This window comes from Aulonocara stuartgranti (assembly GCF_965226115.1).
Source record: "Aulonocara stuartgranti genome assembly, chromosome: 17".
NCBI classification, from domain to species: domain Eukaryota; kingdom Metazoa; phylum Chordata; class Actinopteri; order Cichliformes; family Cichlidae; genus Aulonocara; species Aulonocara stuartgranti.
Genome location: NC_138953.1, coordinates 39414229 through 39431247, shown reverse-complemented (window position 1 = coordinate 39431247; position 17019 = coordinate 39414229). Strand labels below are relative to the sequence as shown.

The 17019-nt window shown below is 46.1% G+C and overlaps 1 protein-coding gene across 1 annotated transcript; it reads right to left on the bottom strand.

The window, feature by feature from the left end:
- Positions 1-492: 492 nt before the first annotated feature.
- acsbg2 (acyl-CoA synthetase bubblegum family member 2) lies at positions 493-15468 on the bottom strand. The gene is made up of 15 exons (XM_082511076.1): positions 15182-15468; positions 11376-11505; positions 11061-11182; positions 9643-9911; positions 8272-8360; positions 5087-5207; positions 4825-4905; positions 4588-4737; positions 4263-4439; positions 3665-3846; positions 3219-3461; positions 2916-3133; positions 2632-2771; positions 2184-2430; positions 493-1877 (listed from the first exon to the last, which is right to left on the bottom strand). The coding sequence occupies exons 1-15, from the start codon at positions 15186-15188 to the stop codon at positions 1759-1761; spliced, it is 2295 nt and encodes a 764-aa protein (XP_082367202.1). The 5' UTR covers positions 15189-15468; the 3' UTR covers positions 493-1758.
- Positions 15469-17019: the final 1551 nt, after the last annotated feature.

Genomic DNA, 17019 nt, shown 5'->3' with positions numbered 1-17019 from the left:
AGAGATCGGCCTCTGCAAAAGCGAACCATCCTGTGCTGCAGGTTGATTTTTAGTAATAGCATCTATGACAAACTGCTACCACTGCAAGAATGAAACTTGCAGCACGTCGGTTTTTCTCTCCCCGCGTTTCCGCTTAGCATTAGAAGCTCGTGGGTTTTGTGGCCACAAATACGAGATGTGAGAGACGATCTCACAGAAGTGGAGGAAATATTATCGAGCAGCCTATTTATGGTTGTCGGCACACCGAATAGCATAGAAACGGTTCACATGTGCCACGTATTTAACGAGGCCGTCGGCTCTCCTTTCTTTTTTACACCTGAGTCTGTTCTGATTGTGAGGTTGCATCATCATCATCAGAGCCCCGCCTGCTGTCTGCACCGTGCGCTGTCTGCACAGTGCGCTGTCTGCACCGACTGTTATTTGTTACTCTGTGCATTTAAATCCCTCCGCGTTACATTTACAAAAACAAAACAAAGGACAAGTTTCACAAAGTAGCGTAATGAGTTCCAATTTATTCCACAACTGATCAGACACACATTCACATTTTCGTCGTTACAAGCAGGCCTGCTTCACTCTCCTGCTGCTGTTCTTTCAACCCAGACTTCTTTAAGACTAAACAGCTGTTAGGTTCAGGCAGATCCAGGTTTCTGTCAGAGGTGTTGTGAGCCCTCACTGAACCGTTTGCTCAGTCTCACAATGCAAGTGCATTCTTTTAACCTTTTTAGGCAACGGATTAAACTAAAAAGGCCATTTGGTGTTCCATCAGCCCATCCTCACTCACCCCGACCCCCCTGAACCACCGTCATTTCCTCCCTTTGTTTTTCATCCTTAAAACAAAACACACAAACCCCAAAATTTAACATAAATGAACCACAAGGCTCAGTTTGGCTCTGCTGGGAGTGCGCCACACACGCCTGCTATATACTAATCTTACAAGATATACAAGATGACCTGTTTTGGAGTGCAAGAGCTGCTTTCAAATTTGTGTCACATCGCAGACGAGGCCGATGGTAGGCGATCTCAAAATGTCGCTGTGGCGACAGGCCGCTAGCAGCTGATAAGATTTGCTATAAACTGACAATACAGTCCTATAACTTATGTACAATTTACTTCATCTCCATGTGAGTGCAAAATAAACGTATTCCTGACGCGACCGAATGGCTGGGAAAAAGAAACGAGGTAAAACATATTTACAGTATTACCAAAAAAAAGGTCACAAATCAAAATACCTGACAGACACCAAAATGCAACAGATATGGCTTCATGACATACTGAGAACGATAGCTTAAATTCAACAGCAGAACATTTTTGACATTTAGAAAACAAAAAACAACAAAAAGGAGCGAAATCAAAGACGAGAGAAACACCAAGCGCATGTGAACGTGTGATTGTGGGATTTCACTCCATCCGATGCTCATTTGGTAAACAGAAACTTTGGTAAAGTGAAAATAAATACACACAAATTATTCATAAAAACCCCCAAAACATCCTGTTGTTATCAAGTATTCCGGTTCGCGTCGCAGCTCCTTACGTAAAGCTGCTGCTACTTCATCGATCACACGTCACTGGTCCTTCCAGAAATACAAATAAATACGCTCAATTTAACCTCATTTGGCTTCTGTTCTGTACAACAATCATAAATGTAAACTGAGACAGACTGAGCGTGACTTAAGGCAGTAAAACAAAAAATAAAAAAAAAAATGTAAATACAGGAGGAACCCAGCAGTGGACTGAATGATGCAAATGGTCCCAGCAGGTCTATTTGGGTGGCAGCGGGTTGTCGGGGGTTGCTGGAGACGCCACGTCCTTGTAACAGTTATCGATCTGCTCCTTGTACATCTTCATCACCACCGGCCGCTTCAGCTTCATGGTGGGGCCTGCGGGAAGAGCAAAGAGGATTCGTGCTGTTTAACTCCTGCGAGGTGTAGAGTGACTGCGGCCTGAGCCGTACCAGCGCATCACCACATACATCCTCCCGGCCTGCTGCAACTTATGTTTCTCTGTAACGCACTTATTTGAGCTACCGTACTCAATATCACATGTGTTTTAGCTCCAAAAAGGCAGGAAATACCCAAATGTGAGTAACTGTGACTACAAATGGATGTGAAAACATCATCATCATCATCTTATTAAATGTCGTTTCAAAGCCGTTGTCTAATAAAATAAACCGCGCATTCGCTCACCCAGCTCTCCTCCGCCGACAGAGAAGTCTCGATCCAGGACGACCCACTTCTGAATGCGCTGAGCGTTGGAGGTGGACTTCTCGTTGACTCTTTTGATGCCCTCCTGGATGGCAGCGTTGACCGCAGGGTCTCGTCCGCCTGAGATCTCGGAGACGCGCGTGGCCTTGCTGCCCAGCTGCCTGCACAACTCCACAGCTTCTGGCGTCAGCTCGTCCTGTGGATCGCCCGTGTCTGGGTTCACTTGGCACTGGAGGGTGAGGAAAAAAATCAAATAAATATCAGTAACCAAAACAGCACGATTCTGAAAATCCCAACTGTGTAGTTTCTCAAAGCGACCACCAGGTGTCAGTGCTCCTTTCCTCACTATCTGTTAAAGCAGATGCACTGATGCAGTGAGCTTCTGACACCCCCCTCACTCCTCCCCTGTTCTCACTGTCTGAATCTTTACCTTGATGGTGAGCAGCATGGACAGAAACTTCCTCTTGTCTCCGACCAGCATGGCGTTGCTAATCAGCGGCACGGCCTCCTTCACCGCATCCTCTATGGGGACGGGAGGGATGTTCTCGCCGCCGGCTGTGATGATCAGCTCTGTGAGCGAAGAGAAGAACAAACCTGAAGCAATCGGCCTGTAACAGGATATAAGACTGAAAGCAGAACTGATGCTCTTCATTTAAATAGATAAATAGAAATCTGGTACAGTTCCAGCAGAGTGCGATTTAGCTCAGGCAGTACCTTTAATCCGCCCGGTGATGAAGAGGAACCCGTTCTCGTCTTGCTTGCCCAGGTCACCCGAGTGCAGCCAGCCCTCCGCGTCCAGCGCCTCCTCTGTCTTGTCGGGCATATTGAGGTAACCCATAAAGACGTGGCGTCCCCAGAAGCAGATCTCGCCGTTTCCCTCCTCGTCTTTGTTGTGCAGCTTTGTTTTGCACCCTGGGAGCTCGATACCGCAGCTGCAAGAGAGCAGTCGTGTAACTCACCAGCGAGTATCAGTCGTTCCCTGCAAGCCGTCAAACCAATGCAAAGAGAAAAATGTACCTGGTGAGCTTGAAGGCATCGTGGCGGGAGATGGTGTGAGGGCCGCTGCTCTCGCTCATGCCGTACAGTTCGCAAAGAGGAATGTTGAGGCTGAGGAAGAACTCCAGGGTGTCTTTGGTGATGGGGGCGGCGCCTGTGTAGCACTTGGTGCAGCGGTCCAGGCCCAGGGCCTTACGCACCTTTTTGAACACAAGCTTTTTGGCTACGTGATAGCTGACCGGAGCGCTGCCTGGTGCCGAATTCCTGGGGAGAAAGAGTGAAAGAGAACGCAGCGTGAGGTGGAAGGCTATCCCAGCTGATGGAAATAAATAAATAGTTGTTTCAACAACAATCCTGCATCTGCGGTGATGTTCCACAAGAACATTTCAGCAAACTGAAACAGGAACCTCCCACCTCTGAGGAAACGACTCAGCCCCTTCTTAAAAAAAACAAAAACATATACTTACTGGTTGAGCTTGCTCAGATTGGTCCGCAGACCCACGTCTTTGGCCCAGGCAGCCACTTTCCTTCGCACGGTGGAAGACTTTGCTCCAACAGCTTTCATCTTCTCCTGCATCTTCTCCCAGACACGTGGGACGCCCATGAAGGCCGTCGGACGCGCCTCCTTCAAAGTGTCTACCAGCGAACCCTGTAAAAAACAGGAAAATACAAATAAAAATCACACATTTTCACAACTTACACAAAAAGAGGAAGTGTGAAAGAAACAGAAGCCGTTTGTGTAACAGACGGACTACAGAGCCACGTGAGGAACCAGAGGGGGGCGCTATGCTACTTTTCTGTTACAGGCTAAAATTGCTGTAGTGCAAATGTGAGGGTGATCAACGGGGGAGGGGGGGTTACTTAATTTTACATCATTTAAATTACTGATGGGTATTTGTAATCAGACACTTGGTTCTTGTTCTATAGCAGCCACAAAGAACCATGACCGTACAGCAGGCCTGTTATATTGACCGTACTGTGCAGGTGAACCTATTAAACGGGCTGATGAGCGTTTATTTCGGGCGCCGGCGTGTTTGTGTTGTCCGTTTGTGGTGTGTGTCTCACCTTCAGGGCGTCGGGCTGAGCGAAGTAAGTCACCCCTCCGATCTTCATGGCGATCCAGATGTCGACCATCTGGGCCGCGATGTGGCTCAGAGGCAGGTAGCTGACCACCACCTCCTGAGCCTGGGAGGCCGCGGTGAGACTCACATGCTTGGCGGTGGAGTAAGCGGTCCAGGTTAGCTGAGAGAGTAAAGATGAGGTGCTGTGATTGTTGTGGGCGCACAAGTGTTTCACATCTTTACTGTAACAGTAGATCAATACTAATCAACTGATTAGAGGCACATTGCCTCACAAAGCTCCTGAGGATGTGAGGATGGGTGGAGCTTACGTTGTCGTGGCTGAGCATGACTCCTTTGGGCTGGCCCGTGGTCCCTGAGGTGTAAATGAGCGAGCAGCACTGGTTGGGCTTCTGGCTGGCGATGATGGCATCGAGGGGAGCGTCGGGCTCGTCGCGTCCAAGCTCCAAGAACTCGGCCCACTGTGGCACGCAAAGAAAAATAAAAACACTTCGATCGTGCCTCTTGTGCTCAGCAGCTTCTTTTTATGCACGGGAGTGTGCGCTTACCGTGTACAGGTTTGGTCTCTTCTCTTTTAGTTCGTCTTTGTACTGGACGATGGCTTTCAAGTGTGGCAGCTGGTCTTCGATCTGTGGACGGATGTGAAGACGATCAGTAAATCCACTCGTGGGATTCCTTCAGTATAAGTTACTACTTTTACAGCTTGGTTTAATAAACGCACATATTATTATTATGTTTTTTTGTTCAGCTGTGCCTGAAATCTGTTCAGCGTGTTGCTCCACATCCACGTGTAACTCACTCTCATCTTACCTGAAGGATCTTCTGCAGCTGTTTGTGGTTCTCCACCACGATGATATTGGCCTTGGAGTTTTCTGCTACATACTGGCACGCCTCAGGAGAGTTGGTGGTGTAGATGCCCACAGCAAACCCACTGTGAGACAGAGACACGTCACACAGTCAGCTATAGAGCCATTTACTTCTCTATATTGTTCCAATCGAATCAATATCCAGTCATGTTGATTAAGAGGCCTTCCATTTGCAGATATGCATTTGATAAGTCAATATAGATATTGTTCATTTACTTCCAGTCGCCATGGAAACAAAAGCTTGCAGGTGAATCAGAAGCGCCGAGTTGCATTCAAGTCATACGACGGATGAATTGAGCGCTCTTGGTGGAAATGTATCAGAAATGCATCAGCACATGAATCAGGTTTGTGTTGCATCTGTGCAGCTGCTGACCAAAGGTATAAGTCAGCCAATCAAGTGAGAGCTTTCACCAAGGTACATTTAAGACTTTTAAGACAATTTGTTACCACACAGAATGCAATTAAACATTCATTTTAATGGCTGCAAAAAGGAGAAAATCAGTAGTCTCGCAGTTATTTGCTGAAAGTGTGACTTGACTGACATCTACAGGACGCCTGTCGCTGTAAATAAAACTGACCTGACCTGAATCAGCGGCAGACTGAAGTTATTTTCGTGGCACTTTTCATACGTAAAAAACAAAACTATGTTCATCAAAATGAAGCGCAGGGCTGCTCCCAACAGTGGGTGGAGAACATGCAACATGCAAATGAAAAGCAAATCACTTTAACCCTGCATTTCAACAAAGCAGCAACATGTTAAATGTTTGCTCTGACTGAGCTGCAGATGCCCGAAAATTCAGATCACCTGACGACATCCCGATGTTACCACAGGAGAACCAGTCCTCCCCGTCTGTCTTTTTCTTAACAATCTGATGAAAATGGGTCAACAGAACCCACCTGACCTATGACAGCACTGTTTTACTAGAATACCTAGCTCCCGCTCTAAAAGACAGTGAGATATGATGCAGGATGCGATTCAAATGTTTTGCTTCGGTGTGGAAATCTGAGCCTTAAACTGAAGTTTCCAAACATGACCTGATTGCATTCATCACGACCGGTTTGTTGACATTCCAGCTGACCTTTTTGTTGTGATCATTACGCAGGGAGCGGCGTTTAAGCATGCACAGTATCGGTATCAGAGTGCGTGGAAAGAATGAGCTTCTCTATAAACAGATTTAAGACTTTTAAGAATCAAAGCAAACATGAAAATGTCACCAGAATCGGCGTGAAAAGACCCGGTTCAGCATAACAGATGTTTGGTGATGTCAGCAGCTGAGCCGGGGTACATCTGGCCTCAGCCAATCAGTGCCTTTAGACTCTTACTTTGGCTCAAGGGTCTCAGTTTCTTGGAATTTCTTGCACTCTTTTTAGCGTGTTGGATAACAAGCATGGGTTCATTCATAGTGAATACTTATGCAGCAAAGCTGAGAAGCTTGTGATTGCTGTTATGTGATCAGTGCACAGACACAGAGTACAAACACAACACAGATGGATAAATAAGCCTTAAAAAGCACATTAGCATTATCAGGAAAATGCACTGATTGGATCTAGAGCAGGGCGATATGACCAAAAATAGTTATCGCGATATAGATTTCAAAATTTGCGATAACGATATAACTGACGATATAATTGACACTAGACAACATACTTTACAACTCCACAACTTTATTAGTGAAAAAAAACATCTATGTATTTTCACTTAAACAAGCAGCTGTTTTTTATGTGCATTAAAATAAATATAAAAATGTAACAGTGCAAATTCCTCGCTGACAGTTTAACCAAAAGGCATTTCCAGTGGAAACTGGCCGACACATCCTCAGCATAACCATGTATAACATCCACAACACTTAAAAAGAGGTTATACACACACAATACGGTAACATTATGTTGAAGCACAGTACGTATCACTCCGCCAGGCTCCTCCCTCGTCATCATAAATAATGCTGTTCCAGGTTCAACATTGCAAGTGACCAATCACCTTCTCCTGACGTCATCCGCGACCTCGAAAAAAGCAAACGCCTTCAAAAAATCTACTTCACTTGCGAGAAGAGAAACCGCCTCTGTAAGGGCGATATGTATAATGCTTACCGTTTATTAAAGAAAAGTATCCTGAAATGCAAAGAATTCAAGTTCCCGGATGGGCGGACAGAAGCGGTTTCTCTTCTCGCAAGTGAAGTAGATTTTTTGAAGGCGGTATTTTTCAAAGAAACAAAGACATTGGTCACTTGCAATGTTGACCCTGGAACAACATTTATTATGACGATGTGGGAGCAACGCCGACACGAGGATATCAGATCATCCCTGCGGACGACAGCTGTAACGCTCCGACAATCCATCAAGCGGTGCGGCTTCGTAGCTCAGCAAAGTCGTACTGAAACATTTGACAGATTTTCGAGCGCCGTGCACATAAAATCATTTCGAGGTCAGTAAACACAACCAGAGTTCAGACATAAGGCCCACGGGATTATAAGGGGCTCTGTCGACTTTCAGACAAATCAAAGGATTGATTTTAAGTGCGCCGTATTTTCCAAACAACACGGTAATAACGACGGCCCGCTAGCATGCGCTACCAAAAATAGTGCTTTGTTGTGTATCTGACGGACGAAAGCTAAACCAGTTCCACCACTGAAGCTGCAGCATTTTTACAAACCAGTTCTGGCTCATCTGTTTCATTCAACGATCCACTTTCGCTCTTCTCATTCTGCATCGCCTTTTTCACCATGTGCGTATGAAAACAAAGGCACTGCGCATGCGCGTTTTACCCATATTTTATCGTGATATTTCATTTTCTTGTCGTTGCCCCACATTACACCGGTATTACCGTGAACGGGATGATATGGCCCAGCCCTAATTGGATCCACAGCGGATCAGTTCAGAAGAGGAATCGAATCATCGCATGTATGAGCACAAGCTCTTGTAAAGTGAATCGAAGTTGAGTGCAGCACCCCAGTGAACACGCATAGTTTCAACCATCCATCAAAAAGACGGTATTGCTCTGGCACATAGGACACACCAGCAAACGCACTGCCACACGTAAACATCAGCATGTAATAAGATATCCACAGATACAGAGAGCAGGAGGATTAGGGTCATGTAAAGGAAATATTCAGGGCTGACGATGAAACTCACCCCGCCAAAATGGCTCCGATGTCTGCGACGAACCACTCAACGGAGTTGAAGCCCAAGATCCCAACGCCGTGGTAACGCTCCAGTCCGAGCTGTAAAAGCCAGAGCGCACTTAGAGTCACAGCAGATCTGGCACAAGTCTCACTTCCATCGTTGCGATTGTTGTTACAAATCCCTTGTTTAATATTTACCTTTTGTTATTACTTCGGGGTATTTTGTATTTGACAGGATAAAGCTCAGAAGGGTCTGCTTGTTACAAACTAGAGTGCAGACAAATACATGCACCAGATTTAGCCTGATGTTCTTTTCACGAAACACAGAGACAGTTTGAGCCGTCAGGTCTTCCAGCTGATGCAGGTGGGACCTGAGGTTAGCTGTGCATTACATTCAGCTGCAGCCAGCATTCATCAAGTCGTTCATTCATTGTTGAAAGATAATAATCAGGTGTAGCTGACTGTGTTAGGGAAGCACAAAACAAAAACTATCTGAGCTTTATTTATCGTGAGCGAGGGCGAAGTTCAGGTCTAAGAGTTGGATTCGAGGTTGGTTTGTGTGTGTGAGACGCAGAGAGAAACGTCCGAGTTTGTGTGTGTGTCAGTAGAAATGAGTCAGCCTGCTGTCTAACTTTGCAGAGTTTCACGTGAAACAATGACACGCTCTGTCCTGCTGAGACCTCGCCGTCTGGCCTGACATTTCAACCCTTTGGTGCGGCGACACGTGCTGTCTAGACAGACTCGGCACGAAGACGGACGGACGTTAAAACGGCTCGAAGAACTCGAGGACTGTTGTTGGAAACAGAAATGTGTTGATGCTGAGGAAGCCCAGCTGCTTGGGGTGAGGGGGCAAAGAAAGGTTTTGGCACCACACTGTGTGTCAGAGCTGAAAGCAGTAATTCTTCTTCTTCTTATTGATTTATCTGCTTTTTATCCGTTTTTTATGAGCCATCACTAAGATTTCGTCCAGGAAATGTTGGGATAATCAGATCCAGAGAGTGTCTGCAGTTATTCTCTCACGTGTAGCGCACAGCTGTGCCCGCCAGCTCTTCGCTACTGCTGGTTATATTATGTTGCTGCCTGTGTGAGGCAGCGCACGGGTCAGGAAGGCCATAGCCATCTTTATCTTTCTTCTTCTGGCTGAACAGGAAGTGCATTTGGCGTTTAAAAGTCAGCCAAATCAAATCTGCGGAGCCGTCTGCTGTGGTGACAACAGCAGCCAAAAATCTCTTTCACTGTCTGACAGACGAGCCACCGTTTCTGAGCATTTGGTATTCTTGCTCAAAAACTGAACTCAGCTTAATTTTATGTCCTTAAAGTAACGAATCAACCGTAGATGGAAACTTTTGCAGCGTTACCCAAAGAATAAAAGAAAAACTACCTTCAGGAAGCTCTTGGCAGCGGTGCGGCAGGTCTGGTAGTAATCTTTGTATTTCAGGCTTTTCTGCTGGTCGCCCTCCTTCCAGCACAGAGCCGTATATTCGCCGTAGCGCTCCACGGTCGAGACGAACATCTGGTTGACCGTCAAAGCGGGTTCAGCGGCCAGACCGGACTCCTCCATCCTCAGCTTCACCTCTCCATCGCGCTGCGTCGTCCACAGACGGGGTTCTGCTGCCGGCACCGACAGGGAGTCTGGGCGCTGGGCGCTCACTGGAAGATGTGCAAATAACAGTCAGAGAATCGATCGAAGGCGGGCCTCGGCAATAGATCTGTACGCATCTGCCGTCCTTGAAAACTGCGACAAACACCCTTTATTTAAGGTGTTAATGGCGATACCATCCAGCTGCAGGCCTACGATAAATCTGCAAAGTCACATGGGTTCAAAACTAGTGTCAGCCAATGGTAACAGAGCTGGCATGAGTCACAGTGACAGCCAAGAGTTAGCAATCGCTTCAGGTTGGCTAGAAATGACAGTCTTTAAAAACAAAAAGTGGTATCATTTTAAAAGCTTTATAAATAATAAAATATAAATACAACTTCCAGCACGCCATGCGAGTGTACCGATGGACTTCCTGGTTAAAATTATGATCAGATAATCTTTAAATAAAACCGTCTGTTTGCCAACAATCTCCGATTATCACTTATCGTAGGGGGCCGAGGACTTGCACCAAAACTCTGACAACAAAACCAATCGATTTGTAATCGTTTCTGCAGGGAAGCCCCGCCTCCATGTTCTGCTCTCACACTCAGAGACAAACTGCCAGCAGGATGTTTGAATATGCAGCAGAACAGCGTCACACGGAGGGTTTATGACTATTTACGATTCATTTAGAGCAGGGCTGTAAATACTCTATTATGAAAAAGCCACCAGCAGTTATTATTACATGTTAAGAGTTCCTCTTTAAGAATCATTATAAACGAATGATAACGAATGTCAATTAACTTTGGGTCACAGTGCAAAGTTCCCCTTTCGTGGTTATAAACAGATCGCGGAGCAACGCGTGTGCCGGGGTTTTTCCTCACTCACTGAGGCGGGAAAGAATGTCACCATTTAAAGGCAGGAAAAGGGAAGTGGAGCTCGCTCTGCCGAAGAACGCAGAGTTCATTCACGTCTGTTTGCTCTGCTTCCTCAGGAAGGAGAAAAAAAAGATAACATCAGCATTTACAGCGAGCACAGAGATGGGATAAAACCCGAGGTCACGACCTATCTGTACGGATGCTTGAGCCTAAAAATGAAACTGATGTCGTCTAATTGTACGTCTGCATGCTGCTTATCGCAATTCTTCCAGCGCTGCCCTGGTGAACGCCGGATGCTCGGGAGCGCCCGAGAAAGTGTAAACACGCTCCCTCTGCACTCACCTGCTGGTGTGTTTGAGCGCTGCTCCGCGGGGACCTCTGTAGTCTTGGTGCTGCTGGTGGCTGCGTCATGGGCGCCGGTCTCCTCTTCCCTTTCCCCTGCGGACTCTTCCTCTGAAGACTCACTAAAGAAAAAGGAAGGAGAAAAAAAAACACAGTTACGTGTGGGTCAGCAGGTGGAAGAGGGTGGGAATCCTGAGAGCAAAGATCATGCCCTCATCCCAACTGTTGTTGGTGTAAACACCGTCACTACCTCTCTGTAGGCAGTTCAAACAAAGAGGGGCTTATTTTAGGGGCGTGTAACTTGTGTTGACGTACTTTGCTGTGTCCACGATGCCGTCATCGAGGGAGGCCGCGCTGTCCACTGTAACACAGGGCGACTCCAGGAAACCGACTTCTCTGGGAGGCTCCGTCACCCCTGACATGCTGGTGGACTCGCACAAAGTTACTGAAACAGAGGATGGTCAGGGTGTCACAACAAGGAAACAGTTACACACATGACTGAGAGGCTCCAAGAGAAAGACCCCTCCCCCCAGCTAGATCCCAGGAGTGGAGCATTTGGGGGATTTGTGCTGTAATAACTAAATAATTTAAGTAGTTTGCTATTTAGATCTTAGACTATAAAGAATCATAACTGACAAAGAAATAAGATCCAAAGGAGCAAATACTGAAACATCTGGCTTTCCTTGTCTAATTAGCGCACAGCTCAGCTGACACCAACGTGTGACAGCCAGCAGTGGGCGGTACTCACAGAAGTCGTGCGTCCTGTAGGGCACTAGGTCATGTAACCCTAACTCTAACCCTTGCAGTTGTAGTGTTCTTGCAAAGTGTCACGAACCTGCCCGACTTCTGTCTCATGATCAGATAAAATGCAGCTGCTTAGAAATCTCACCGAGATCATTGCGACCATAAAAAAGCCGATCTCTGCTCAGGACGTGCAGAGAGCGACCTGTGACGCACTCAATCGCACAGCGAGAAGAAACGGCTCGATTGGATCCGACTTCATGAGCTGTTAAAAGCCTGGATGATAACGCAACATATGGAGCCTGGCTAGCAAACACACGTTACAGATAACGCCGTCTTTCTACTAATAATTGACTGTGACTGCTGCGCTTGGTCAACAAAACACCTCAATAAAGAATATTTACACTGCTCCACCCTCCTGGTGTCGAGTGGAAGAGAAACGGGAAAAACAAAGGAAACTGGTGATGATTGTGAAATAATTTTGAAAGATACAACAGAAAGAAAGTGGAAACCCCAACTGAGACATTAGAGCGTGTCCCAACTGGGACATTAGAGCGTGTCCCAACTGGGACATTAGAGCGTGTCCCACCTGGGACATTAGAGCGTGTCCCACCTGGGGACATGTTCCCTCTTCTCTCAATGATCTTGTGATTTACATGCCAAGCCGACCGTACCACCCCCTTCCCCTTTTCCTGCCTTTCCCACCATTTCGTTCATCACAGGAACCACGTCAGACCTCTCTATCATTCAAACCACTGCTGTTGCCGAGCTGGACACCCCCTCCTCTCCCTTTCCTCTTTGGTAAATCACAGGACTGATCTGTTTATGTAAGAGGGCTGAAAACACATACCAGCAGCTTCATCTATCTGCTCTAGCAGCAGCACATCATTTCTCACCTTTTGGGGCCCATGGGGGGGGGAAAAAAACAGAAACAAACAAGCTCCAGAGAGCCAAAAATAATTTTTGTGACACATTTGAAACATATTCCCAACCTAAACTTTCCATAGTGGAATAAAACACAGGTCAGCTGGATTATTTCATGTATGAATTGCATCTAAACTGGAAGAATTCATCACATTTGGCCAAAAACATGTCCCTGAGGAGCAACATGGGCTTGATTTGGATTTGATCAGGATGTTTAAAGGTCTCTCTGTGGACGCATCGCCTCCGGTGCAGCTGCAGATTCCTCTGTTGCAGTTGTGGGTGGCTGAAGGTGGAGGCAAGCAGGCAGGCCTGGGACTGACAGGGGGCAGATATTCAAAATCACCTCCCCTCCTCTTATTTCAGTCACTGCTGCGTTCTTGTGACGTGATGGGGAGGATTCTGAGCGTGACGCTGATCTCGAGGTTCAATCGCTCATCAACCCTACCAGTCTGCAAACGGACATGTGAAGGCTGAATATAGCCTTTAGAAACCCAGTGAGCTTTCATCACATTAAAAACCCCTGAGACGCGTGCCTGTCACACAGGCCTGGTATGAATCCCCCCCTGCTGTTCATCTGGCAGCAAAAACACCTTGAAAACGTCCATCGGTGGTCAACAAGGTTATTGATCCATGAGCAGGCTAAGAATACATTTCCCCGGCTGCTGTGATAAACTTTCAGTTTTTCCAATCAATAATTTTTCTTCTGTGGTTTTCTGATAATCTCCCATGAGAAATATGTGGATTTCCCATTTAATTATCTCTCAATCACCAAAATCACAAACCCATATCCTTTAGAAACAAGCCGGAAACCTCTGATTCTCTTACCTGATATAGATTAACCCGTCAATCAATGACTGATTGAGCCATGGCTTTACTTCCTTTACAACAATGTTTCTAATACTCAGTGTGTGTGATGGAGACCTGTACATGTTTAGCAGGTTTGGCCTCTGTCACCACAGCAGCAACATGGATGGCTTTCACCTTGTTTTCAGGATGTGAAAAACTCCCATCTAAAACAGATTCAGTACCCAACACTATCAGAGCAGCTGTGGCCCAGGAAGTAGAGCAGGCGGTCTACCAATCAGAACAACAGTGGATGGATTCCCCAGCTACTCCTGTCTACATGTTGAAGTATTTTGGGTAAGATATCAAAGAAAATGCTTGCATTATTTTTTTATTTGTTTGCAGTAAAAAGGGCGTTAACTGAGTAGAAAAGGTCTGGACTTGTTCTTTCAGCTCTACAGAGCTGCCGAGCACATTTTTTAATCACTCAGCTAATAAAACGACTGTGCCACAGTTTAGCTTTCCATAGCCCGAGGTGACGTATTCAAATGCACCTGTTTGAGAAGTCACAACCAAAGACCCAACCAATCAATGATCAGAGTAGCTGCACCATCATTTTCTGCTGACTCTCTGATGCTCCTCTTGATGAAGCACAGCCATTCTGCATGCTTTTGTTTTCATGAAGTTTCCTTGTCATAAGACAGCACAGCCAGTGCCAAGGATGAATCATCTGACGGATTCAGCACAGTTGTGCAAAATGCTGCATCCACTCGGGGGGGGGGGGGAAATTGTACTGCATAGCAACAGCTGTTTCATTCAGAAAGGGAACAGCAGCAACCCCCCCCCCCCATTCCTTGAACAAAAAAGTGTCTGCCCCAAAACCAAATGAGGGACTCTCCCCGAAACAATACCACCATGCTTGCAAACTTCACTTGGGTTAATCCCCTTTTAAACTGTACAGTCCAAAAGTCCCCCCCCCCCTCTAAATTTTAATTTTTCTTCACTCGAGCTCCATTTCTGTTTGTCCAGAGTAACAGCCACCTCACTTCACCTAAAGCCACAGTGCTGCTGCTCTGAACGAAAGTCAGATACAGTGAATTCCCAAAAATCAGTGAATGTTCTCCTCCTGCTTCCATCCAGCTGCTTCCACGCAGCGCGCACTGGGCGTCATCCTCAGAAACCCCACGGTACACTGGGCACATTTTTTCCAACTTAATCTATTTGCATGCTAAGCAGACTTTTGTTAATGGCTATTTTAAACGTGAACCAAATTACAGGGAGAAATACAGATGGATCTGCTGGGTGGGTTACACCCTTTTAGGAAGAGACCAGGTCTGAGCAGGTTGTCTAGACACACCCAAGCCGTAAATTTAAGACCTTTTTTTCTGTAACACATTTATTATCATGTATTATCCTATTAACGTCTAAAACAAGCTTCACTGAACCCAGACATAAAAAACTCAAATTATAAACCAGGAAATTGTAGATCTGAAGGCGAAACATCATAATTCAGAGTCCAATCTAAGGCCTGTAAATGCAACACGCACACACGCAGGTGGTTTTATTAACGGAAAAATCGTGACCAACCGGTCTCTGGCCAAACCTGATGTGTCGCCGTGAAACCCAGCTTAAAACAAAAGCAGAAAAGCTCCACACAGGGCTCAAATACTCACACTGCATTGCTGGAAGCTGATTCTTATTCCGGTTTGGTTGTCTGTTTCTTCGTGACTAGATTTTTCTTTAATCTTCCGCTTTTTCTTCGTGTTTTCCGTTAACGCCGTGGCTTCAGTTTGCCGTTAAACACGCACCAACCGGCCACTGTCTACTCAAGCAACAGATCATTCATTTTCAAACACACAACCGGCTCCGTGGGTCCCACCCACCCTGAAAAAAAAGAAATCCACCCAGGGTGGGGCCTGTCGGTTTCCTCCGGTCGCACCGCCCCCCTCACAGCACCGCCATTCTGATTGGTTCAAACTGCTCACACCACAGGACCTGGTTTCCATACAAGGCTACGCAGGGCACATGGACACAGAGGGGGCGGAAGTTGCAGTGAGCGCACGAGCTCATCTGCCCCTCCCTCCTCCACCCTCGAGCGTACACGTCGCAGATATGCCGGCTCGAGGGGGGCGGGGGGTTACTATCGGACAAACTGCAGAGCCCTGACAGCTAGCGCGGCTGAGCCTGTGCTTGGCTTTAGCTTCATAACTTTCCACTGACAGAAACGCGCACTTCAAATGCACCACATCCTGCAACCTACATTATTATAACTACTGCACATGCTCCTTTTCGTCTTCATTAAAGTTTACCAACGACGCCAATTTATGACATGTAAATATAACATAACAAATGTCCACCTACAAAAGAAGAAGCTGAAAATCAGGTTTTTTTCTTTTTGTTTGACAAATTGACAACTGCTACATTTTACTTTCATACTTTTCTATTTGTATTCCACTGCAATTCAACTGGATTTTTTAAAAATCCTCACTCGGCTCCAGTTCACTGCTCTACTTAGTTTAGAAATGAGGACTTTGCAGTAAAAAGGTGACCTGGTAAACTACAGAGCTCCGACCTTAAGCTTGACAGACCAGTCCTGTATTAATGGTTTTATGAGTCACAACCTAATTGCATTAAAAACAAAGGGATGGGAGGGATGCAGATAAACGCTGTTGACACACACTGAACTTGTGTAAAATATGTAAACAAAGCTGTAATGGGGAACGAGTCCACGACCTCTCGTGAACTGCATGTTTCCCCCGAGGTTAATGAGGGTGTGGAGTCACAGCTGAATTTACAGTACACATCCATCCGTAGCTCAGTGTGAATGTCAGTGAGCTGCTATCAATCCGGTTCACACACAAAAATATGCCGGACGTGTTGTTTCATGACTATTCACTCATGTCCATTGGTGTCACCGATGAATGAAAGAATTTCCTTAAGGCAAATTTCCACTGAAGTCCCGCCTGCATCATTCGAGAGGTGAGGCAGTTCAAGGAGAGGAAGAGGAAAGTACAGAAATGTCCTCCACGGACTAATTACACGAAAACACACACACAGGATTAAACCTTCACTTGGGCATTTAACCTCACAAGAAATTAATGCCACCTATTTTCAATATTTAATGATATTTTTTATTCAAAAATTTTAATTTTTTTTGCAAATTATAAAATGCGCCTGGATATGCATGGCGTATGTTAACACATGATTATCTTCATGAGCCTTACTTCTCTCTTTTTTTAAGATGAATCTTAAAATGACTCTGAAGATGCGCCCTCATTATTGGTCTATGGAAAGATCAGTATCAGCCAATCGCCGGGAGAGACGAGCACCACACCACAGCATCAGATGACACGCAGGGACCGGCTCATCCAGTACAACCATGCGCACATGCTCTAGAGCTGCAGAATGCATTAGTGCTTACGCAACCCACGCCGAGGGTACGGCCGGTCAGAGGCATCATCTCTTCCTTTCTCTCTCATCCTACTCTCAGACAGCAGCACAGCGCACCGAC

Excerpts from the sequence above, each read along its gene's own strand:
- acsbg2 (XM_082511076.1), bottom strand. Across the intron at positions 4,440-4,587 it reads TCATGCTCAGCCACGACAAC|CTAACCTGGACCGCTTACTC; the intron begins GTAAGCTCCACC and ends TTACTCTCTCAG. Across the intron at positions 3,847-4,262 it reads CTCAGCCCGACGCCCTGAAG|GGTTCGCTGGTAGACACTTT; the intron begins GTGAGACACACA and ends TGTTTTTTACAG.